Source organism: Hylobates moloch, unplaced genomic scaffold, assembly GCF_009828535.3.
Source record: "Hylobates moloch isolate HMO894 unplaced genomic scaffold, HMol_V3 SCAFFOLD_12, whole genome shotgun sequence".
Taxonomy (NCBI): Eukaryota; Metazoa; Chordata; class Mammalia; order Primates; family Hylobatidae; genus Hylobates; species Hylobates moloch.
The window spans coordinates 79,231,068-79,257,058 of record NW_026652287.1 but is presented as its reverse complement, the minus strand read 5'-3'; the positions used below and the strand labels follow the sequence as shown (position 1 = coordinate 79,257,058).

At 35.9% G+C, this 25,991-nt stretch overlaps 1 protein-coding gene across 5 annotated transcripts in view; it reads right to left on the bottom strand.

Annotated features, from left to right (window-relative positions):
• SYT1 (synaptotagmin 1) overlaps positions 1–25,991 on the bottom strand; it is a 578,577-nt gene that overhangs the window by 205,900 nt on the left and 346,686 nt on the right. For all 5 annotated transcript variants that reach the window (XM_058425422.1, XM_058425424.1, XM_032170814.2 and 2 more), the window contains one exon: positions 22,517–22,699. In XM_058425422.1, coding sequence (XP_058281405.1) covers positions 22,517–22,682 — 166 coding nt within the window. In that variant the 5' untranslated portion in view covers positions 22,683–22,699. The remainder of the gene's footprint in view (positions 1–22,516; positions 22,700–25,991) is intronic.

Sequence of the window (25,991 nt, the reverse complement as noted above, 5' to 3'; positions counted from 1 at the left end):
TGAGGGTCTCAGTCCTGTAACTTGAAGGAACAGAATTTCTGCCAAAAAGTCTGAAAGAGCTTGGAAAAAAGCCTGGACTCCCTCTTCTGTGGTCTAGTTGACATTTTGATGGTAGCCTTGCAAGACCCTGAGCAGAGGATGCTGTTAGGCTGTGCTTGGATTTCTAATCCATGTAAACTGTGAGATAATAAACGTGTTGTTTTAATCCACTAATATTGTAGCAAATGTTTTTAACAAACTTTTTTTCAGAATAGGTTTAGATTTACAGAAATGTTAAGACGGTACAGAGATTTCTCACATACCTCATACCTAGTTTCCACTATTATTAACATCTACATGAACATGGCACATTTATTACAATGAATGGACCAATATAAATACATTATCATTAACTGAAGTCCATACTTTATTCAGGTTTTCAGAGTTTTTCTGTTCCAGGACACTGCATTACATTTATTGTCATGTGTCTGTCGGCTTTTCTTGGTTGTGACAGTTTCTCAGACTTTCTTTGTTCTTGATGACCTTGACAGTTTTGAGAAGTACTGGTCAAGTATTTTCAAAATGTCTCTAAATTGGGATTTGTCTGATATTTTTCTCATGGTTATACTAGGGCTATGAGTTCTGCAGAGGAATAGCTTGTGGTAAACTTTTATGCAGCGATAGAAAACTAATATATCTCTACAAGTCAATTTTTTACACATATTTATAATAGGGAAACATAGTATCTAAAGTTATTTCAAACCAAAAGTAATTATTTAGTGCCTGCTCTATAGGAGCAGTACATATTAAATATCAATTTCTACCACCACAGAATATAGGATAATTTGGAAGAATGAGGCAAATAACTGGGACATACGAATAAAATTGGCAAGTGCTATATGCACGAGGCTTATGGAGAATTCCAAGGACAAGGAGACTCTGATCAAAGAAGCAGGGCAAATATCGCAAATATGTTAATGAGGTCTCAGCAACACTTTATAGTCAAAGCAAATTAGCCATATGAATATATCCAAAAGGATTTCTCACATTCAAGATTATCAGTTGGATTGACATCAATATTTCTGTCTCAGGTTCACAAGCAAATTCTGTTGCAAAAATATGAGGGATTAGTAATGATATCAAGGGTGTGGATACGTGGTAGCATTTGGAAGTAGGAAGGAGAGTTAGCTCTGCCTTTGGTAATGAAAACCTATTTATTTTCATCTCCTTCTTTTCACTACCACAGCACATACTCAATTGCCCTGCATCTCGTTAAGTGCATGAGCTGTAATTCTACTTGTCCTCTTATGGGAGAGAACAGTTCACGCTCACTGCTTTCACATTCTCATTCTGTTTCCTCACTTCTTAAATTCTCATCCTGCACCCTGCAAGTTGGCTTCTGATTCTAGCTCTCTAATGAAACAAGGCTTTCCAAGGTCAACAAAGAGCTCTAAATCCACTGGCCCTCTTTTCAGGCATAATCTTCTGTGATCTATCTGAAGCATTTGCCATGCCTGGATGCTTGTATGTCTAGCTCTTTCTTTAATGGTCCAAAAAGGATTAGCCCACAAAGGATTAGAGTTTGCAGCATAAAACCTACTTAGGATGGCATTAAAAGTTCTTAGAAAATGGTGTCACATGCTTTCTCTTCCAGCCATACCACTAAATGTATCCTACAGTAAGTTGTAGGATATACAATATATTGTACACCAAGCAATCACACCAACCTCACTGTTAACCACAAAACTCTGACGACACCTCATTCAGTGTGGAATGACTTTTTACCAACTCTCTGGTTATGCAAATCTTTCTTTGGTTCAAGGCACAGTCTAGAGGTTATCTCTTTCTTAACTCCTTTTCTGTCATTCCCATACAAGTTCTATTTCCTTTGAACTTAGCTCACTTGTATCTCTCTTTAATATGTACTTCATTAAACCCTGTACTAAAATGTACTCTGCATAACATCTTTGAGACTTTCTACTCCCCTATAAAATTGGGATCATAAGTGTATAGGGTTAGCAAAATTATAATTCAATATACAGATGATGACCTGTACTAAGCACTCAGAAAATGATAGGAATGGTGACGATGAGGATGAAGTCTGCTACTTCTGCCCCATTAGACTGAAAACACTATAAGGGTAGATTGCCTGCTTTAATCATTTTCGTTTCTTTTTTTTTTAATTTAAAATTTTTAACAGGCAGCTTCTGGAGCTGGAGTAGGCTCAGAGACTCCCTATTGTTTGTTTCTTCCAAACTTTAAGCAGTACTTTCAAAAACATTCTTTCACATGGAAATGACTATTGTTTCTCTGAAACTCTCTCTTTATTTAGCTTCCATTGACACACTGCTGTTCTACTTTACCCAATAGTCTTTGACAGCTCATTTATCTCTTCATCAACTTCTCTACTCTTTCATGAGTTTATTTTAGGAATTTATCACTGGATTTCTGTCTTTTTTTTTTTTCCTCTGTGTAGTCTTACTAATAACATATATCCACTTTTATTTAATGCAACCTAAACTTGTATGTGGTCAAAGAAATCTCAATTTCTAATGCCCAACTCTTTCTTCTATTGTCCAATCCCTACAGGGCATAACCCTGGAATGGTTACCCAGCTTCTCTGAAATTATATTTCATTTTCTCTTTTCTACACACCTTCAGACCCAGACGCAGCACCTGTCAACAGCATGTTCACAGAGTCTGTCACATCTGTGCTTTTGCTAGCAATTTAGTCTTTCATTATCTCACGCTAGTGTTCCTTCAATTCCCTCTGTCCTGCCTTTCTCTCCTTCCAGGTTCCCCCATCACAATCCATTCTACCCACACACTGCTGCCAGATTGATACTCCCAAAACAAAACTGTAATTATGTTACTTTTGTGTTTGAATATCTTGAATGGTTCCTGGCTCCTCTTTAACTATTAAATAAAGTCTAACCTCAGCCTGATATTGATGGACCTCTCTAACCTAATTCCAAATTACCCTATGATGACTCCTCTACACGTCTCTCACAAGTTTTATTATGCATCACATTCTACGTTGTTATTGTTTCCATGCATATTCTATTTCTGTTATCAGATTGTAAGAATGATGGCTTATTCTATTTTATATCCCACCATCAAGCTCTTTATCCACGACACAAACATTTGTTGACTGTTTTCTCCTTGTAGGGCATATAACATGTAGTTGGCACTATGTAGGAATGGGTCAACCTCTACAGTTATCTTAAAAATCTAGTAAGGAAGATATGAGCTTATAATAATACCACTCGGTGTAAGATGAAAAGTATATTACATGATAATACTGGTATTCAGCAGAGCTTTATAGAAGAGCTAGCATTTGAATTGAGTCTTAGTCTTTTAGGACAGGGAGGTTTGAATATGCAGAGATGGGGGTAATGTCGTTTCAGATGTGAGAACACCATGGATGAAGGTAAAACAACAGGAAATGGAAGAATGTATCTGTAGGACAGTAATTAGTTCAGTTCACAAAGTATTAAGACTTAAAAGAGAGGATAGAAAGAGGCTGGAAAGGTAGGTTGGGGTTAAACTGTAGAGAGGTTTGAATGCCAAATAAAGAACTTGAAAAGCCAGCTAAGGGGGAGGTACTAAAGGTTTCTGAACAAGGGACTTGCATGTTCAGAGCTGGGCTCTAAGAAAAATCATCTGAAAGATTTATGTACAATGGGCTGGCCATAAATGGAAAATCGTTGTGGGAACACCTCCTAAGAGACTCTTACGATATAGATGAGGGCTCAAACCAGAATAATGACAGTGGAAATTGAGAGTAGAGAGGACAGAAAATTAGGAAATATGACTTGCTAACTAGTTGGACAATGGGGGTCCAAAAGCAGGTAGAATTAAATATAAGCTCTGGTATTGAGCTTCAGAGTCAAGAAACATGCATGTGTTTGTTTTGTTGGGGGAAAAAGAAAAGAAAGTGAATTTAGTTTTGGATATAGTGAATTTCAATTGCTGATGGGTATATAGATGAACAAATCTAAAAGGTAGCTTTAAAAATCCATTTCATTGTTATTTTATATTTTCTTACTAAGAATGCTGAACATGTTTACATGAACTTAGCCATTCATATCTTCTTTCATTTAGTGTCTATTAAAAATCTTTTGTTCATATTTGTATTGAATTGTAAGAAGTTTTAAAATATATATATTATGGAAATGACTTCTATGTCATTATATATTAATTATATATATTTATATATATATATGAAATGAATATTCTCTCCCATTTTGTGACTAGCTGTTTTTGGTATTTTCTTAATGGTATATTTACAAAGCAGAAGTCTTGACTCCTTGAAAAATCCTAACTTATCAAGTTTTTCTTTTATACTTAATGATTCTGGTGACCTCTTAAGAAAATCTTTGTCTATATCAAGGTCATGAAATTATTGCCTATATTTTCTTCTAGAAGTTTTACAGTTTTACACTTAGGTTTACAATCCATTGTGAATTACCAGGGAATTGCACATTAAAACCACAATGATATATTCTATACACCTACTAGAGTAACTAAAATGAAAAAGACTAGACAATTCCAAGTGTTAGCAGGATGTAGAGCAACTAGAACTCTCATATATCACCTGTGGAGATATAAATAATAAAACCACTTTAGAAAACAGATTGGCAGTTCTTTTTTATAAAGTAAGACAAATATACTTCTATACTACCAGACATAATAATTCTATACCTGGCCGGGCGCGGTGGCTCACGCTTGTAATCCCGGGACTTTGGGAGGCCGAGGCGGGAGGATCACGAGGTCAGGAGATCGAGACCACGGTGAAACCCCGTCTCTACTAAAAATACAAAAAAATTAGCCGGGCGTGGTGGCGGGTGCCTGTAGTCCCAGCTACTCGTGAGGCTGAGGCAGGAGAATGGCCTGAACCCGGGAGGCGGAGCTTGCAGTGAGCCGAGATTGCGCCACTGCACTCCAGCCTGGGCGACAGAGAGAGACTCCGTCTCAAAAAAAAAATAAATAAATAAATAAAATAATAATAATAATTCTATACCTAGGCACTTCCTAAGAGAAACGAAAACATAAATAAATATCTGTCCTCTTAAAGAGTTGCCCAAAAATATTTATTGCAACTTTATTCTTAAGAACCCCAAACTAGGCTGGGCACAGTGGCTCACGCCTGCAATCCCAGCACTTTGGGAGGCCAAGGTGGGTGGATCACGAAGTCAAGAGAAAGAGACCATCCTGGCCAACATGGTGAAACCCCGTCTCTACTAAAAATACAAAAATTAGCTGGGCATGGTGGCATGTGCCTGTAGTCCCAGCTACTCAGGAGGCTGAGGCAGGAGAATCGCTTGAACCTGGAAGGCGGAGGTTGCAGTGAGCCGAGATGGCGCCACTGCACTCCTGGTGACAGAGCAAGACTTCATCTCAAAATAAATAAATAAATAAATAAATAAATAAATAAGAAAGGAAGAAAGAAAAAAAAAAGCCCCAAACTAGAAATAACCTAAATGTCTATCAACAAATACATGGATAAGCAACTCATGGATATCCATTCAATGAAATGCTACTCAGCAATAAAAAGAAATGGACTACTGAAACATGCAAGATGAATTGCAAAAACATTGTGCTAAGTGAAAGAAATCAGACACAGAATATGTGCATGGTTCCATTTTAATGAAATGCTGGAACAGTTATAACTAATTTGTAATAACAGAGAAGCAGATTAATTATTGCCCGTAACTAGAGGTAGTAGGGCAGCAGTTGCTAGAAGGGAATTAGAAGCAATTTTTGGGGGTGATGATTACATTGCTTGTATATGACTAAAAGCACAGAACTATACATTTCCAGTGGGTGCATCTTATTGTATGTAAACCATTCTTCAATAAAGTTAATTTAACAAAAGAGGAGAGTTCAATAGAGATATTCAGTTTGAGGACTGAGTTTTGAGTGTGATTTACATATAGTATTAGAAATCCTGAAATTATAAATAAATCATAGAGGTAGAAAAATATCAGAGGCAGAGGCTTGGAGAGTACCCACCTGTAGGCAATTGGAGAAGACAGAGAGAGAGAGAGAGAAAGAATGTTAGAAGGAAAGAAAGAGAATTAGAGAATTGAGTATCAGAAGCCAAGGGAGAAGAGATTTTCGATAACAGTAAGATACATTGTGTGGGGTGCCTTGTACGTATAGATCCAACTATCCCTGCCTAAGGGAATGGCCAAATCAAGTAATCCACATTAGAAGCAAGGCAGCATCAATCTCCAATGGAAGAAAACAGCAGCACAACTGACTTTGGGAAACTGCCTATATGTTTTCCTGTAATTGCAGCACTGGTAACATTATGCAGGGCTCAACTGTTAGAAAGATTATTACATTCAAGCTCTTATGGAAGTACCTTGCCTTTCACGTCAGTAGCACTGGTGCTTAAGACTACTTAATGCAAAATAGCAAAAGAGATTCACTACTGATGAGGGCCTGGAAAGCAGCCAGGTAAATCGCATTAAAGCCACATTAGCAGATCTGGAAAAGAAAGGTGGATGAATGACAGCAGCTGTAGAAAGGTGAGGTGACAGAACAGTTCCAATCAGTGTGGGCAGAAGATGGCTGTTATGGCCACGTGGAAGCACCACTTCAAATGATATCCACGGTTGTGGGGATATTGACAACGTAGCTGAAAAGAGGAACTGCTGTGCTTTGTGTGCCTGATAGGGTGAAACACAGAAACCTACACAAGTTTCCTATAAACAGCTACTCAGCAAAGCAAACGTCACACAAGTACCTACTGGAGGAAAATCCACTGTAACAGTGTATCCAGCTTTCTTTTGAACTGTCTCAGTGAAAACACAGGAAACTGGGCTATGTTAGATAACAATCGTCATATGAAATGAACTAATCTTATTTTCTGGACATTTCAATACAATTCATTATTTTTAAAACAAAAAGATGAAGCTATCACTGAGTCCCTGATCTCCACTTGGAATAAACATGCTTGGGGGTGAGGACATTGTTTAGTTGGAGGACCAATTTGGTGGCTGCTTGCATCTTGACTCAGAATTAGATGGGGCTGCCATGAGACGGATAGAGAAAAAAATAAACATGGACATTTTAAATCAGCAGGGGCAAGGAGGAAAGAAAGGGAACAGAAGATGATAATGTTAAAGAAAGGTCGAGGAAAGGGAGAAAAGAAATAAAAGGAGAGAGAAAAAGCAAAGATGGATTGTAAAGTAGAGTGGGGTAGAGGGCAAGGCAGAATGGCTCTGGAAGGTTGCCCACCTTCGGTTCAGCTTCACAGTGAATGTCGCCTTTGATTATTATGTCCTCTCTCACCCTTTTCCTGTAAGAGCTCTTTGGAAGTCTTACCTGATAACTTGATATGAGGGCCTTTGAGCTAAAGGAGAATAATAATTCTGCCTACCTATGAGCCAGATTTTGTGCTGGAACTGGAGACACAAAGATGAAAAGACAGTGTGTCCTTGGCCTCAAGTAAATACAAAATAATAAAAGTAAAAAGTATAAGCATATGCAAAGTACAAACTTGTTATGGAGGGAGAATTGCTAAGGAATAGTGGATTAGGAAGTTGGTACAAGAAAAAAGGAAAAGCTTTAAACAAAAGTAGAGCTCTGAAGGCTAACTAGAAGGAGTCTATGTAGACAAGCTATGGCAAGCAAGGAATTTCAGGCACAGGAGACAACTTGCATAAAGATCTGGAAGAAAGAAAAACTATGGATAATACATTCAGTAACTGTTAAGAGGTTCTGTCGTGCTGGAGAAAACTGTGTGAGGGTGAACAGTTGAAGAGGAGGCTGGAGCATATGCGAGAGCCATATCATAAAGAGCCATCGCTGTCCTGCTCAGACATTTTAATTTAGAAGTCCTTCTCGCAGAAAAGTTCTGAGTTGTAATGCTGTTGAGGTCCAGAAAAATTATGTGCTTTGATTTAACTCCTTACTATGGCATATACAGCCTTGCACATAGTAGGCTGTCTATAAATATACAGTGTAAGCTTATGGAATTTGAATGTGGCCGTTATATTCCAGACATTGTTTTAAGCACTTTGTATACATGAATACTTTACTGCTCACACCTTCCCAGAGGTAAAGTACTATTATTGTCTTTATTTTACAGATAAATTATATGATTTGCCCAAGGTCACACACTAGTAATGGTAGAATCAGAATTTTGAACTTGGGAAGACCAACTTTGTAGCTCATACTACAAATGACCTCATTTCATAGATGCTCACCATAGCAAACAATGTTCCCCTGAACCTGGGTTAGTTGCTAATATTGGCTAAGAATCTCTGAGTGATTAAGACAGCATTATGGATAAATTGCTACCACTTTTGGACTACCGAAGTGTACCAAATAATTTAGGTAGTAAAATTTGCATGATTATAACAGCAATGTTTTAAATCCACTGCAATAGTTAACTCCAAATCCTTACAAAAATAATTTTTTTACATTTCACATTAAATAATTAATTTTTTACATTTTTACATTAAAATAACATTTTACCTTCAAGGCATTGAACAATATGACTCAATCAATTATAGTTTATTGCCCCAATATCCTAGCTCTTTTCTGAGTTTCTATGGACAGATATAAACTACTTTCAGAAAATGGCATATTTATCAGTTCAAATATATTTCTATTATTTGTTGTCTACTATTATTTTTTTTTTAAGAAAAAACTTGTATGTGTGAAAACAGCTTGAAAGAGAAGAGAAAAAAGGAGAGGGTTCAAGTGGTTTTGAAATTTCTCCAGGGCAGCAGTGTCAATGAAAGTGTTGCTTAGTGAGGAAATCTTTCAATGGGCCAATATTTTCTTAACCTTTATTTCAGAGTTACCTAGGTTCACTCAAAAGACAGGCTGGGGAGACACGTGGACTCAGAAGATATCAAGTACAAATCCCTTTATTACAGTATTCTTATAAAGGAAAATCAAAACAAACAAAAATAAAGCCAAGCACTAAAAATATAATGGTACATTTCATACATTCCCTCTGGTTTCTGCTTCTAAATTCTTTACTCAATTTAATAGAAACTGGCACAAACCTGACAGATCAGCAATGCAATAAGAGATCTACATAGTCATGAGTGAGGAGAAAACAGCAGTCTCCCAGCTTCTCTCATACTGTTGTCTTTGTAGATTTGTTTTTGTAGTCAGGCTTTGGTTAGTGAAAATGTAGTCTGTAGTTTCCAATGTATCTGCTACGTGGTAAAAACAAAATAGATGTTCAAGCTATTTTAAAGTATATTTGTATGGTGTTTCAGCAAGGTAATTCCTGAATTATTTTGGATATAGGTCCAAAATCTTATTCAAGTCCCTCATTTTCCTCAGGTGTGTTTTGATATAGGTCCAAAATCTTATTCAAGTCCCTCATTTTCCTCAGGTGTGTTTTCTTAATATCTTTGAAATGCTAATGGAATGTAGCTGAATAAAGTTTAGAAACTTAGTTGCGATTTTAATTTACTTGGTGGCTTTGTGTGCTTACTGTTACTCTGTATTACCTATGCTTTGGAAGTTTATAAAAATCCCTCAACACTAGTTTATAAAACAAAATCCAAGGAGACATATAAACAACCTTCCTGAAATATAGCATCAGTAGAATGTACTTTCGTTAGCATTCCACCTTGAATAGAGAATGCTGATAGAGTCCTAATGCACATTTGTTTTTTAAAATCAGTATTATAAAACATTCATAACAAATGTTTTATAATATTCTTTTTTTGTCTCAAAGTGTACATAAGAATATAACATACCTATATATATAATTTTAAAATTAATAAAATGTGTCTATAATATAATGGAGAAATAAGACGGTAATTTATTTAAAAATTCTATTTCAGTACAAAAATCTAAAGATGCAACTGTAAATAAGACACTATGAAATAATCAAATGCTTGAAACTATGTAATACTAAAAAGGATGTTTAGATTTAGAGAAGACAATCAGAAGATTTTTTAAAAATCAGAAGAAAATTGGAGATTAAAGGCTAGGTGGACATTAGAATACAAACTAGACTATTGTATGTATTCATATATGAGAGCCATGCAAAAACACTTTGTGTTTATACAGAAAATAGTTTTAGGTTCAGATAATTATAGAAAGGGTTTCCATCTACATGTATGTCCTATGGGGCTTTTGAAATTTGTGTGGGATTCAGAACAATTCTTCATTTTGTGAAACTGTCCCACACTTTGCAGGATGTGTAGGGTCCTGTGACCATGCCCTCTAAATGCCAGGAGTTTCCTGCATTGTTTAATATACTGAAAATGACCCCAGAATATTTACACTATGTTGTAGGAGCAGTGCCATCTCTATTGAGAACTACTGCTTGGCTGGGCGCGGTGGCTCACGCCTGCAATTCCAGCATTTTGGGAGGCCCAGGCGGGTGGATCACCCGAGGTTAGGAGTTTGAGACCAGCCTGGCCAACATGATGAAACCCCGTCTCTACTCAAAATACAAAAACTTAGCCAGGCATGGTGGTGAGCGCCTGAAATCCCAGCCACTTGGGAGACTAAGGCAGGAGAATAGCTTGAACCCGGGAGGCGGAAGTTGTAGTGAGCCAGGATTGTGCCACTGCACTCCAGCCTGGGTGACAAAGCAAAACTCTGTCTAAAAAAAATAAAAAAACAAACAAAAAAAAACTACTGCTTTAGGTGAACTTTCTGCCATAGGATTGTTTTTAATGGTAACTCTTAAAACACACATACGCGGTAGTACACACACAGACACACTTTCTATATTTTGAGTCAAAGTTAAACTAAAATTATAAACTAAAGAAGATTATGAAATAAAATAAGACCTTACACATTTAAGTATCTATGTAATACTGCATTTGAACAAGGCAATCCTTGGCTAAAAAGGTTTGAAAACTACTGCTTTCTAGATCACAGTTTCTCCGAGCATGGCACAAGAACCACACTGTTTGATATAATGTTAATTTTTGTAATTTGATATCTAAATAGTTGTTTGTAACAGTAATTAACGTAGTCTCAAAGGAAATAGCTCTTCCTCCCTGTTTTGGCTGCCCCATATATTGGAAGGAGAGCTTTGCTGTTGTTCCTCATCCCAACACAGTGCCAAGAAGAGAAGATCTGGATTTTATTAATGCCTTTGGCGTCAGACACTTTCAAGATGTGGGGGATACAAAGATGTGTAAGAAAATGGTCCTGCCTTTGGCTAATTTACATTTCAGTGAGAAAGGCAGAAAACTCAAGGTAACCAAAACAGTGAGAGATTTGAATGAAGAGCTCTGAAAGGTTGGAGAAGACTCATATGTTTCTGCCTTGGGAAATGAGGGAACCTCTCATCCAAGTGGTGACACTTGAACTGGCTCTTGAACGGCAAAAAAACCCCAACAATGTATTAGGGTACTGGGGAAGGGGAGTCCAGGAAGAGAGAAAATCATGAGGGGAGACAGTGGTGTAATGAAGTGCTGGCTGGTTTTGAGAGGCGTTCAAGGTAGTTCACATAACTTGAATGCAGGTACAGAATATGTGGTGAAATAGCTCAAGGAGTCAAGAATAATAGTGAGTTTTTTTATTTGAATGGCTAGGTGAATGAAACTGCCCAAAGAGAGCATGTAGAATAAAAATAGAATAGGATTAAAAGAGAAACCCCAGAAAACAAGGACCTCTAATACCTAATGGGAGAAAAGATCATAACAAAAGAAGGACCAGTCAGTGAAGGAGAATAAGGAGGGGAGGAAAGAAGAGGAAGAAAGGAGAGTGGTCCTGGAAGTCAAGAGTTTTCAGTAGATGAGGGCCAATAGTGATAATAATGCAGAAATATCTGAGCAACTGCATATTGATAATAACCCTCATAATTGTACATCGGGAAGTATCTGGGGACTTTAGTGAAAACAATTTTAATAGTATGCAAAGGATGGAAATTAGAGTGAAAGGAATTGAGTTGGTAATGGGAGTTGATAAAACAGATGCCAGGGTCCAGATTATGTTTTTAAATAAGTATGGTAGAGATGTGAAGGAAGGAGAGAGAATGATAGCTTGATGGGAGAGGTAAAGTAGGGGAAGAAATTTTTAGAGCATAAAGGAAGAAAACTGGCATTTCTTAAGAACCTACGATGTATGGAATTTTGCTAGGCATTTCAGATATGTGAATCTTGAGCACGTGTGTAGGCTAAAGGGAATGAAGGAGGGAGAAAGTAAAATTATAGGACCAAAAAAAAAAAAAAAAAAAAAACAGAGGAGAGGATGAAATAAGAAACACCAAGAGAGAATTCACCTTCTCTAATACAGAGATCACTGGAGTGGGATTAAAGAATGCAATGCACTTGTATTTGGCTGCAAAGTTTCCGGAATTTTCTCAATTTGGGTGACTGACCTGAATAGAGGGTTTTTCTAAAATAGAAATAGACTTGTTAAAGTGACAGCTTGAGTTTAATAATAGCTACCATTTATAGAGCGCTTATTCAGTGCCAGACACTCTGCTATTCACTTCACATGCATTGACACCTTTACCAAACAACCCTATGATGGGAGTATTATTTTCATCCCCATTTTATATAGGAGGAAACTGATAGTCAGAAAAATTAATTAAGATGCCCAAGGTCACAAAGCCAGTATGCAGTGGAGCTGGGGTTTGAACTCTTGTAGTCTATGTCTAGAGCTTGTATTTTTAATTTCTAAATTAAACTGTCTACCCAATAACATTTCTGCATAAATTATACAACTATTCCTAATCCACTTGCTGTTATTCTGGACTAAGAGTCAGGTTCTGGCTATTTGACTTGCTACTGTGCTTAAAGAAAGGTGCACTCTACTTCAAGAAGCTCATGAATATCAAAGCCTTAATCACAGCTATTCAGATGACATGAGTTCATGCTTTACAGACCAACCATGGCCCTAGTCATATTAAAATCAAAGTTGCAAAATAAAAAAAATTCTGAAAAACCTTGTCTGCTTCATTTAGATAACAGTGTGAAGAATGAATTGAAAGGTAAAAATGCTAAGCATTTACCATTTCCTTCTCCTTTTTTAAAAAAATTTAAGCCCTGTGGTATTATGGATGATATCATCAGGCAATTTGGTTTGAATATGTTTCATGCTGGACTGTGCAGATTACCCAACTAATGACATGCACATTCCTTGCCATTGTGACACCCCTCTTCTTACAAGTGGGAATTTCAAGTGACAGACTAAAGCTGTTTGCTATCAATTTTGCAAAAAACACATCTGCCAGATAGCCAAGATTTAGTTCAGAGACTGAAATCGATTAATATTCTAATTTGTTACCCGTCATTAGCATCACAGTATATTATGCCAAGTCAAAAGTGATAACCTTTATATAACATATGCTCCTAACGGAATTTGATTTTAAGGATGTGTTTTATTTTTGTTTAGTATTGCCTCCTGCATATAAATCCTATTAGAAATGTCAATTACACAGAAAGGAAAAATTATTATGGATTAAAATGAAAGTGTAAAATACATACTATTACACACTTTCAATAAATGGCATGGCTTTTATTTATGATGCAGTGTTTTCTAACATTGATTTAACATATCACTTTAAATAAATGGCATGGTTTTTATTTATGATGCAGTGTTTTCTAACATTTATTTACCATACCACTTTAAGGTTTTAGTTACCTTACATTTTTCTTCCTATTAAATCAAGGAGGGTGCTAGCAACATAATAATTGTAGGGGTGGTACTCAGATTCTTTGACATTCTATTATTTTAGGTTTCTGGTTAAAGGCAAATCTCGATGGACAAGCAGATTGTTTATCTGGTCTGATTTCCAGTGCCCAATAGAGGGACACAGGACCAAGACAATGGTTTGGGAAGGAAAAAGATGAGATTACCCAAGAGAAACAAAAGAAAGGAGAGTTTCATAGATAATATTTTTTTCCAGCTGATTGCTTTCCTACTAATGAATAGGGAGGAAAAAATAAAGTAATAGCTGGCTCTGAGTGAGAAAGGCTAAAAGATGGAGGAGTTGTGACCAAAGAAACAATTACATTTTCAATGTTTATGCCATAGTCAAGCATTAAAATGATGCTTTCATAAGTGTTGGAAATTTAAAATGTATGATTTAGTAAGATGCTTAAATTTGTCAGCATATTAAGGCCTCAAAGTCTAAGAGGAATGGCTCAGGATACAAGTTAAATTGGTAGTCATTAATCCACTCATTCATCAAATATATATTTAGTGCCTCATATGTGCCAGGCATCAGCATAAACAGACCCAACATATTGCCTTCATAGAGCTTACATTATTTTGGAAGAAGCTAGAACAATTTAAAACCAAATAATAAAATACATGATATTTCAGATATTGCTAAGTAATATGGTGGGAAATAAAGCAAGGATGGGGGATAGGAAATACTGGCAAAGATGGGGTGAGATGAATGGATTGCAATTTTAAATACTGTGGTTGGGGAGGTGCTAACATTGGGCAAAGACCAAAAGGAAATCAGTAAATGAGTTAGGCTCGTATATGGGGAGCATTTCAATCCTATAGTTATCAGCCTTGCCATGTGTCTCATACTGTTTATTCTTCCAGAGAGGAAGATGGTGTTAAAAGCCAAGATATGAATTTGATTTATGTTGTTCATTGCTTTCTCTGCTTCTCTAAAACACATTTCTCCTATGTAAACATTTTGATAAAATATTCCTTAAGTGAAAGTTTGCACCCATAATATATGTATTTGGTTTATGCCTGGCAGTTATGACCTCAAAGTTATACCAAAAGTACCTGGAGTTTGTATATCAGTCCATTAACTCAGCAGCAGAGCAAGGACAAGAACTGAGATTTTGTGTTTCCCATTCTAGTGTTCGATGTATTGGACCATCTTCATCTCTGCTGGCTTACAAGTCTTCCTGCTAAGAATAGTAATTACTGACAACTGCGCTAAGTGTGTGTCTTAGATCAACCTGAACTTCTTAAAAGAGGACAGACAAATTAACAAGTTGCTAATTAATGAGGAATAAGAAGCTGATTCCTTGTATACTTCATTTAGTTTTTCAGTGTCCTTATAGAATAATTCTCTTATAAATCTCTAATCTGGATTATTGCAACAACCTGCTTTCTCTTCTGCCCTTCCCTCTCTATAGCCTGCTACCCCTGTTTTTTTTTTTTTTTTTTTTCCACTGTAGCAAGAATAATCTTTTAAAAAACTCAAGTCAGGGCTGGGCGCAGTGGTTCACGCCTGTAATTCCAGCACTTTGGGAGGCCAAGGCGGACAGATCACCTGAGGTCGGGAGTACGAGACCAGCCTGACCAACATGGAGAAACCCCGTCTCCACTAAAAATACAAAAAATTAGCCAGGCGTGGTGGTGCATGCCTGTAATCCCAGCTACTTGGGAGGTTGAGGCAGAAGAATCGCTTGAACCCAGGAGATGGAGGTTGCAGTGAACTGAGATCAAGCCATTGCATTCCAGCCTGGGCAACAAGAGCGAAACTCTGTCTCAAATAATAATAATAATAATAATAATAATAATAATAATAATAATAATAATAATAAATAAAACAAAACAAAAAACCCACCCATCAGATCATGGGACGCCTCTGCTCAAAAAGGCATTTTATTTCACTCAGTGTAAAATCTAAGTTCTTTAGAACAATCAACAAGGCCCCACATGACATGGCTTCTGCTACATTCAAATTCATCTTCTGCCAGTCTCCACCTCGTTCAATCTACTCAAGGCACAATGGGCTTCTTGCTCTTCCAGGTAGATTCTTACCTAAGGGCCTTGGTTCTATTTGTCAGGTTTTGTGATAGCTTCTCCTCCACTTCCTTCAGATCTCTTTATGAAGGAAACCAGCCCTGGTCATCCCCCAAATAACAAGCTTTTACGCTTTTCCCCTTCCCTATTACATTTACACTATTATATTTTTCCTTACATCATTTATTACTATATATTTTCCTCTTTATTAATTTCTAACTTTTTTTCCTCACTAGAATATAAGCTCTGTGAGTGCTAAATATTTGTTCTCAGCATTTGGGAAAGTGCCTAGTACATAGTAAGTATTCATACTTGAAGAGAAAAGACTAAGTTGTAGTTTAAGATTCAAATTAGATGCAACTGGAACTGAGGCAGAGCAAGATGGAGGAGTAGGACTCTCCAGATACCATCTCCCACAAAATCATAAGTTTGAACAACTATCCATGCATGAAAATAACTTCACAAGAGCTAAGGAAACCACATGAAAGCTCACAGTAGCTGGTGGTAGCATAATAATAAGAAAAAATGCATTGAAGAGATAGGAAGGACAGTTCTACAACACCTGCATCACCCTTTCCCTAGCCCCAGGCAGCACAGGTGCAGAAAGAGATACTGTCAACTTGGGGGAAAGAGAGGGAAGTGAGCACAGGACTTTGCCTTGGACCCTAGCATTGCAACTGCACAGTAAAACTGAGTACCAGGCAGACCCCCATGGCCTTATATTCAAGACCTATACCGGTGACTGAGCCTCTAAACTTGCCCTGGTGCCAGGAGGGACCACACAGCCCCAGGCTTCAGGCTTGTATGGCAAACTTGATCTCTGGTATGTATCACCACTGAGTTGGTATCAGTGGTCTTGGGCTTCAGGTTGCCCTCAGCAGCAGGCAGCATTAGTGGCCCTTGGCTTCAGCTGTCCTAGTACTGTGCTTGCTGTTGTGGACCTCAGGCTTCTGGCAGCACTCTTATGGCCACAATTGCCCTGAGATTCTGGAAGTGCTATGCCGGCCACAGCTGTCCCAGGCTTCGGTCTGCCCCAGTGCCATACCTGCTGTAGTGGGCCCTAGGCTTCCGTCAGCACTGCACTGGCTTCAGCTGCATCCAGCTTCTAGAGCACCTTAGTGTCTTTCCATTTGCATCTGCCCCAGGCTTCTTGCCCACTGCAGGGCTTCACCTGCCACAGTGGGCCCCAGGCTCTGGCGATGCCATGCTGGTTGCAACTGCCCTGGGCTTCTGATGCACTCTAGCACCACACCCTACTGCAGGGCTTTCACAGACAAAGCCTGTCTATGAAGACTGTGAAGACTGAAGTAAGTGCCTATTTCTTCAAATACACAGACATTGATACATGATCATAAAGATCAAGAAGAATCAGGGAAACAAATCACCAAAGGAAAAAAATAAGGTGCGAGTGACTGACCGTAAATAAATGGAGAGGTATAAAATGCCTGACAAATAATTTCAAATAACTAAGGAAGCTCAGTGAACTTCAAGAAAACAAAAGGAGAAAATAGTATGAGACCAGAATAAGACATTTAATAGAGGTTTAAATAATAAAAAAGTATTCTTGAAGCTAAGAAATACAACGAATGAAATGAAAAGTGGAGTTGAGAAAAATATAATGAAAGAAAAAAAATGCAGTAGAGGGTATTAACAGCAGAACTGGTCAAACAGAAGAAAGAATCTTTGATTTTGAAGACAGGCTGTTTAAAAATAGAGAAGAAAAAAGAATGAGAAGAAATGAAGAAAGCTCATGGGATTTATGGGATAGCATCAACAGAGCAAACAATCAAGCCACAGGAGATCAAAAAGAAGACAGAGACAAAGAGTGGGGAGCTTATTTAAAGTAGGCCAGGTGCAGTGGCTCAAGCCTGGAATCCCAGCACTTTAGGATGCCAAGGCGGGTGGATCACCCGAGGTCAGGAGTTCGAGACCAGCTGGGCCAACATGGTAAAACCCCATCTCTACTAAAAATACAAAAAATTAGCTGGGCATGGTGGCAGACACCTGTAATCCTAGCTACTTTGGAGGCTGAGGCAGGAGAATCGCTTGAACCTGGGAGGTGGAGGTTGCAGTGAGCCAAGATCGTGCCACTGCACCTCAGTCTAGGTAACAAGCAAAACTCCGTCAAAGAAAAAAAAAAGAAAAAAAAGTAAATAAATAAATAAATGGTAGCAGAAAATTTCTTAAACCTGGAGAAATATGTAAGTATCCAGATACAGAAAAATCAAAGGTCTCCAATTAAATTCATTCCAAATAAGACTACCCCAAGACATATACTCAAATTGTCAAGGATCAAAGACAAAAAAGAGGATCCTGAGAGCAGCAAGAGAAAAGAAGCAAATAATATATAAGGAAGTTCCAATACATCCAGCAGCCAACTTTTCAACAGAAATTTCATAGGCCAGGAGAGAGTGAAATATTATAAAACATGCTGAAGAAAAAAGTGCCAACAGAGAATAGTGTACCCAGCAAAGCTATCGTTCAGAAATAAAGGAGAGATAAAGTCTTTCCTAGACAAACAAAAGTTGTGGGGGTTCATTACCACCAGGCCTGTCTTATAAAAATACTAAGGGGAGTTCTTCAAGTTGAAAAAAAAGTTGCTAATGATTAACACAAAAATGTTTGAAAGAGTAAAATTTGCTGGTAAAAGTAAGTACACAGTCAAATGCAGAATACTATAACACTGCAATCCTGGTGTGTCAATTACTTATAACTTTAGTATGAAGGCTAAAAGGCAAAATAATTAAAAATAATAATAGCTACAATAATTTTTAAAGGAATATGCAATATAAAATATGTAAATTTTGACATAAAAATTCAAAATGTGGACAGTAGAGGAGTAAAATTGTAGAAGTTTTTTCATGATCAAAGTTAATTTGTTATCAGCTTAAAATAACTTGTTATAACTATAGATGTTTTTTGAAAACCTCATGGTAACCACATAGAAGAAACCTCCAGTTGATATACAAAAAATGAAAAGCAAGGAATCAGACATACTGCTAGAGAAAAATAATTTAGCCACAAGGGAAGACAGCATGAGAGAAAAGAGAGAAATAAACAATGTACAAAATAACTAGAAAACAATTAATAATATGGCAGTAGTAACTATTGATAATTACTTTAAATGTAAATAGGTTAAATTCTCCAATCAAAGGCATAGAGTGACTGAATGGATTTTAAAAAGATCCAGCTACATGCTGTCTACACTTCACCTGTAAGGACATACAGAATAAAGGAATGAAAAAAGATATCTAATGCAAATGGAAACCAAAAGAGAGCAGGAATAACTATATGTGTATCAGATCAAATAAAATAAAAGCAAAAGTTGTAAAAAGAAATAAAAGGTCATTATATAATGATAAAAATGGTCAAAATTCAGCAAGAGAATATAATAATTGCAAACATATATGCACCTAACATTGGAGCACCTAAATATGTGAAGCAAATATTAATAGACCTGAAGGGAGAGATCAACTGTAATAAAATAATAGTGACTTAACACTCCATTTTCAGTAATGGACATATTATCCAGGCAGGAAATCAGTAGGGAAACATCACCTAAACTACAATTTGCATCTAATCAAACCAACAGACATATATAGATTATTCTGTCCAACAGCTACAGAATACACATTCTTCTCAACTGCACATGAAACATTCCCCAGAATAGATCATATGTGAGGCCACAAAATAATTCTTAATAAATTTAAGAAGATTAAAACTATATCAAGTTATTTTTTTGACCATAATATAAAACTAGAAATCAAAAACAGAAGGGACTTTAGAAAAAATACACAAATACATGGAAATTAAACAACATACTCTTGAATAAATAATGGGTCATTGAAGAAGTTAAAAAGGAAACAAACATTTCTTGAGACAAAATATTTCTTAAGACAAACGAAAAAGAAAACACAATATAGCAAAACCTATGTGATACAGCAAAAGCAGTTCTAAGAGGGAATTTTATAGAAATAAATATCTATTTCATAAAAAGCAGAAAAATCTCAAATAAATAGCCTAATGTTGAACCTCAAGAAATTAGAAAAACAAAGACAAACTAAGCTCAAATTTAGTAAAGGAAGGAAACAACAAAGATCAGAGTAGAAAGAAATGAAATAGAGACTACAGAAACAACAGAAAAGATGAACAAAACTGAGATCTACAAAACTGGGTTTTTGAAAGTTAAACAAAATTGACAAATCTTTAGCAAGCCTAACTAAGAAAAAAAAGAAAGAAGACTCAAATAAAATAAGAAACAAAAAAGGAGATACTGCAACTGATACAATAGAAATGCAAAGGCTCATGGGACTCTTATGAACAATTGTATACCAACAAATTGGATAACCAAGAAAATATGGATACATTCCTTGATACATACAACGTACCAAGGTTGAATTATGAAGAAATAGAATATCTTAATAGATCAGTAATGAGCAAAAAGATTGAATCAGTAATAAAAAATCTCCCATAAGTGAAGACTTTATATCTTTACTACTAATCTCTATGAAACATTTGAAGAACTAATACCATTTCTTCTCAAACTCTTCCAAAAATGGAAGAAGGAATACTTCCAAACTCATTTTACAAAGCCAGAAAAGCCCTGACAGCAATGCCAAACAAAGACACTACAAAATACCAATTACATTCTTCACAGAAATAGAAAAAACAAAATTAAAATTTGTATGGAACCACACAAATCCCTAAATAGCCAAAGTAATCTTGAGCAAAAAGAACATTGTTGGAGGTATCATACTACCTGACTTCAAAATATACTACAGAGTTATAGTTTTATACTATAGAGCTATACTAACCAAAACAGCATGGTACAAGCATAAAAACAGACACATAGACAATGAAACAGAATACAGAACCCAGAAAGAAATCCACACATTTACTGCCAACTCACTTTCAGCAAAAGAGCCAAGAACCCACAATGGAGAAAGAACAGTCTCTTTAGTAAATGGTGTTGGGAAAACTGGATATCCACATGCATAAGAATGAAACTATACTCTATCTCACAACATATACAAAAATCAACTAAAATGAATTAAAGATTTAAATGTAAGATTCAAAATTATGAATCTAGAATAAAACACAGGATAAAAGCTTTATGACATGGTCTTGGCAATAACTTTTTGGATATGTCCCAAAAAGCACAGGTAATAAAAGCAAATAGACGAATGGGATTATATCAAACTAAATAGCTTCTACACAGGAGAGGAAACAATTAACAAAATAAAGGGACATTCTACAGAAGGGGAGAAAATATTTGCAAACTATACATCTGGTAAGGGGTTCATATCCAAAATATGTAAGGACCGCAAACAGCAAGAAAACAAATAACCCAATCAAAAGAAGGGCAAACAACCTGACTAGACATTTCTCAAAAGAAGACATTTAAATGTTCAACAGAAATATGAAAAAATGCCTAATACCACTAATTATCAAGGTAGTGCAAATTAAAACCACAATGAAATATCACATCAAACCTGTTAGAATGGCTGTTATCAAAAAATCAAATATAAGTGTTGGCGAGGATGTGGAGAAAAGGGAACCCCTGCACACTGTTGATGGGAATGTAGATTACTATAACCACTATGGAAAATAGTATGGAGATTTCTTTAAAAATTAAAACTAGAACTACCATATGATCCAGCAATCCGACTACCCGGTATGTATTCAAAGAAATAAAATCAATATGACAAACAGATATCTGCACTCCCATGTTTGTTGCAGCATTTTTCACAATAGCCAAGATATAGAATCAACCCTTGTCTTATCAGTGGATGAATGGACTGTGGTACATCCACTTGAGAGATGCCATTCAGCTATAAAAAAAATGAAATCCTGGTATACGTGACAACATGAATGAGCCTGGTGAACACTGTTAAGTGAAATAATCCAGGCACAGAAACATAAATACTACATGATCTTACTCATATGTGAAATCTAAAAAAGCTGATCTCATAGAAGTAGAGAGTAGAATGGTGGTTACCAGTGGCTGTGGTGATTGTGGGGAGGTGGCAATTGGGGAGATGTTGGTCTAAGAATACATTTCAGTTAGAGAGGAGAAATAAGTTCGAGAGATCTTTTGTACGACATGATATTTACTGTCTACAACATGATATTTTGATACATTGTGGAATAACTGAATCTTGCTACTTGACATATGCATAATCTCACATAGTTATTTTTGTGGTGAGAACACTTTGTATTCACTCTCTTAACATTTTTCTGGAATACACCACAGATATATTGTTAATGATAGCTACGATGTTGTAAAACAGTATGATTTTATCTGTCAGTGTAAAAATAAAATTAAAAAATTAAATGTCACTGATTAGACTTAGTGCTATACTTATCCAAATAAACTTAGGTGCAGTTTTTTTTAATGACAATAAGGAAACTTTAAAAAATAACAATAAGATTTTTAAATGATGAGAACTGAATGACAGAAAATCAAACCTGTGATATTGGGAAGACAAACCTTAGCTATTGTTCAGAAACAATCATTGCAATGAAATAATTTCATAAATGCAAATCCAAAATAAATATAATGGAAACCATAAACATTAATATTCTTGAGAGAAACAGACACCAAAGAAAAGAACATACCTATATTAAATACAAGCTGCAGACTTTTTTTTTGTAAACTAGATTTTCATTTATGGAGTATATTTAAAGACAAGAAGAATATTCCATTTCCAAGAATATTTCGTTTTATATTGGGATGCTATCATTCCCATAATAATAAATTAAATGTAAATTTATAGTATATTAAAAGGAGTTCTGCTTTCTTTCCAATTGATGGGGTATTTTTCAACCACTTATTTTTACTCAAGTACTAATATAGAATACTCACATGGAATTTTATGCAACTCATTCATAAATTTCTCCTTCAGCTTAGAAAATGCATCTTCCTTTCCTTCTCCAGGACTGGCTGGCTCTGTGGCATTGCTTGGCAGAACAGTCGCGACAGTGGTGACCGGCGGGGCTGCCAGAGCCTCATGGTGACTCTCGCTCACCATTTTAGGTTCAGGTGAAGCTGTGAGGGGAGGGAAGCAAAGACAGAACAATTCAAAATGGCTTAACTGCTCCCACATCAAAGGTATCCCAGAGATGAAACAACATCAGAGGTGGCACCTGCTCACTGGGTAAATAGTCCATCATTAGCATACTGCTTTGTGTTGGTTCATGAAATATTTATGGCACCACAGCGAGTGAAGAGTTCTTCCCCAGAAGGTAAGACCAGACATAGTTACTGAATAGCATTCTATTCCAGCAATACTATGTATACTGTCAAATCTATTAGTTATTTATATAGCCAATTATTTGCTGTGTAGATTTAACTTTTAACCCATATCTTACCAAAACGTGTATGAAACAATTCTTGACGAAATACATGCTTTATACTTTAAGTATTTTGTATTTTCTAAAAGGAAAAAAGAGATAAAATATTTGTATTGGAAATGTTGATAAATGATAACATGTACTCAAAATGCTAGTGACTTTAAAAATGGTTATAAGTAATATTATTCATAATATTGATACTATAAGATGTTATGAATAAATTACAGTAATTGGTTCTTGAGTATTTATTGATGGTAAGTTTTCACCCCAGTCACTTTTTTGACATTTATTGTAAACAATACTCTGATCAGTAATTCACTTGTCTTGCTGCGTAATTTTTTTAAGTCACTATAAATGTGGCATGGTTGACTATATACATCAAGGTGCTGCTAATGAAACACAACTTATAAGTTTAGATATTTTACTTTATTTAGCTTATTTAATTAGAATATTTTATTTTATTAATTTATTCAATTATTTTAAGTATTTGTTTACCTCCAAAATATGCCAAAATAATTAATAAAGTAATCAATACAAACAGCTGTGAATTCAGAAGACATCAGTTCTCATCCTCTTCACTAGCTAAATAAACTTTAACAGGGCATTTGACTTCCTGATTTATCCACCTTCTGAAATATGAAGAACTAAAACCTGCCCTTCCTAGATTTTTCTTAGAACACGTGAAGGTACAAATGTAAGGAAGGTATTCTAAGGGAGTAGAAATGAACGAATATTCTCCAATCTAAAAATATTCCAGACTTTGTAATTTTCCTGCACAACTTAAGATTTCAGGCTTTCTGAGGAAAGAATGGGCATGATTTGGGGCAGAAATAGATAAGTAAAGAGGCCTGGACAGGATTCACTTCACGTTCTCAACAGGAAAGTAGATGAACTTATAAAAACCTTTTAATTTGCAAAGACATGGAGATAACCAGCAAACAAGATTTTAAAAAGAAAATTGTTGACCAGGGAGGTGCAGTGAGCCAAGTTTTGTATGATCCCAGCCTGGGTAAAAGAAATCTGTCTCAAAAAGAAAGAAATTCATACAATTTGTGAGTTAGTTATGCATACTTACATATTTAGTGAAAGTACAATTGAAAATAGAATAATCTCAGATGCATAAGATTCTTATTAAAATCTTAATCAAAATCCAGAGATTTTGGATCTACTTCCAGGAGATCATGGCTGAGGCTAACACATATACATAGATAAGAATTTTTATTTTATAATTGACTATTTCTCTCTCTCTTATGAGGTAGGGTCTTGCTCTGTTGTTAGGCTGGAGAGCAGTGGTGAGATCATAGCTCATTGCAGCCTTGAGCTCCTGGGCTCACATGATCCTACTGGTTTCAGCCTTCTCATGTATTGGGATTACAGGTGTGAGCCACTGCACCTGGCCTCGTTCTCTTTTTTAAGTTTTTAATTTTCCATTACTAGCTACTAATATTATCCTAAAGGGTAGAATTGGACAGATATCGGCTCAGATCTTCTTCGTTTTTCAGTTTCTTCTTTTGTAAAACGAGAATAATCAGACCAAATCCGTAAGGTTTTTATGAGTATGAAATAATTTATGCAAAAAATTTAGCATAGTGTCTGGCATATTAGTTTGTTCCATTGATCCATTGTTCAATTGATCCACTGGCATATTAGTTTGTTCCAGAGATCAGTGGATCAATGGAACAAACTACCAGTGGATCAATCAATTGATTGATCAATTGATCTATCGACCCATCTCTAATAGCACTTGGCCTCCCAGAATTGTCTAGAATGTGGAAACTTTTTGTTTCCAACTCAAGTCACGTCCCAGAAGCTTTTTCTGATTATCTGATTTTGTTCAGTTTAGGAGCTCATCTCCCTAGAAAACTTTGAAGTTTTGTTTGCTCTGTTGATACAACTTGGGTAAAACTGTTGATATTAATGATGTCCTAACTTTTGTATTTCATTGAGCCAGCCAGACTAAAATTGTACACACACACACACACACACACATACACATACACACACATTATTACAGGCACGTATTCAAAAAATTAATTTGTTCCTTTGCTGTGAGAAACACCAGATGTGACACACATTATTACTTATCTCTGTACAGGATAGTTGAAGATATTTGAGGAATTATGGCTTACTGTAGAATTTAAAGGAAATGATTGAGTTAAATGAAAATAGCTAAGTACAATAGCTCCATTATTACATTAAAGGTATATTGCTCAACTATGTTTCTGCTTAATTTTTGTCCAGTTGTAGAGGTGGGATATTGTTGCTGGTCATTCAGACTGATATCCAGCTGCTACTTTCAAGTGGTTACACAGTTGTTTCTAGCCTTTGTGTGTACTGATAGCTGGATCCTCCTTCACTTCTTGAGTTGTTAAATAGTTTTCATTTTACTCCAGCTTATAATTGTACATAAAAAATTTCTACATATAGTTTGAATGGCATAAAAGACTATAGGAACAATAAGACTTTTGCTAAATAGGGTCAACATTTAGAAAATGTTCTTAAAGTTACCCAGCTTTTTTTTAAGGGAAGCAAAGAAAGTTTCTATAATTTCCAAACCAATCCTCTATAGACATAAAATATACTTTGAAGGTGTTCATCAAAAAATTAAGAGCTATAAGCTTTTAACTCTTACCAGCCAATGATATCATCCCTGTTATTTCTTATTTTTTAATCAAAAAAAGATTGTAAGAAATATAGACAAAGTTCTTTCTACTTAGTGCATACCACCGTGAAATTTAAAAAAATCATAAAATACAAAAATGTAGTGGGTAATTGAGGATCTAATATACTGACAAAGAAAGACTAAGGGATCGCTTAGTGTTTTATTTTTATTCCTTCATATCTTGAGAGATAATATTGTTTGTAAAAGCAAACCTAAGAATAGTTACTTGGTTCTTGAAAATTCATATTTATGGAAATAAAATGCTTATCAGGAGGCATCATTTTGTGGATGAAAAAATTAGCTGATTATTCAGTCCTGGCTAATG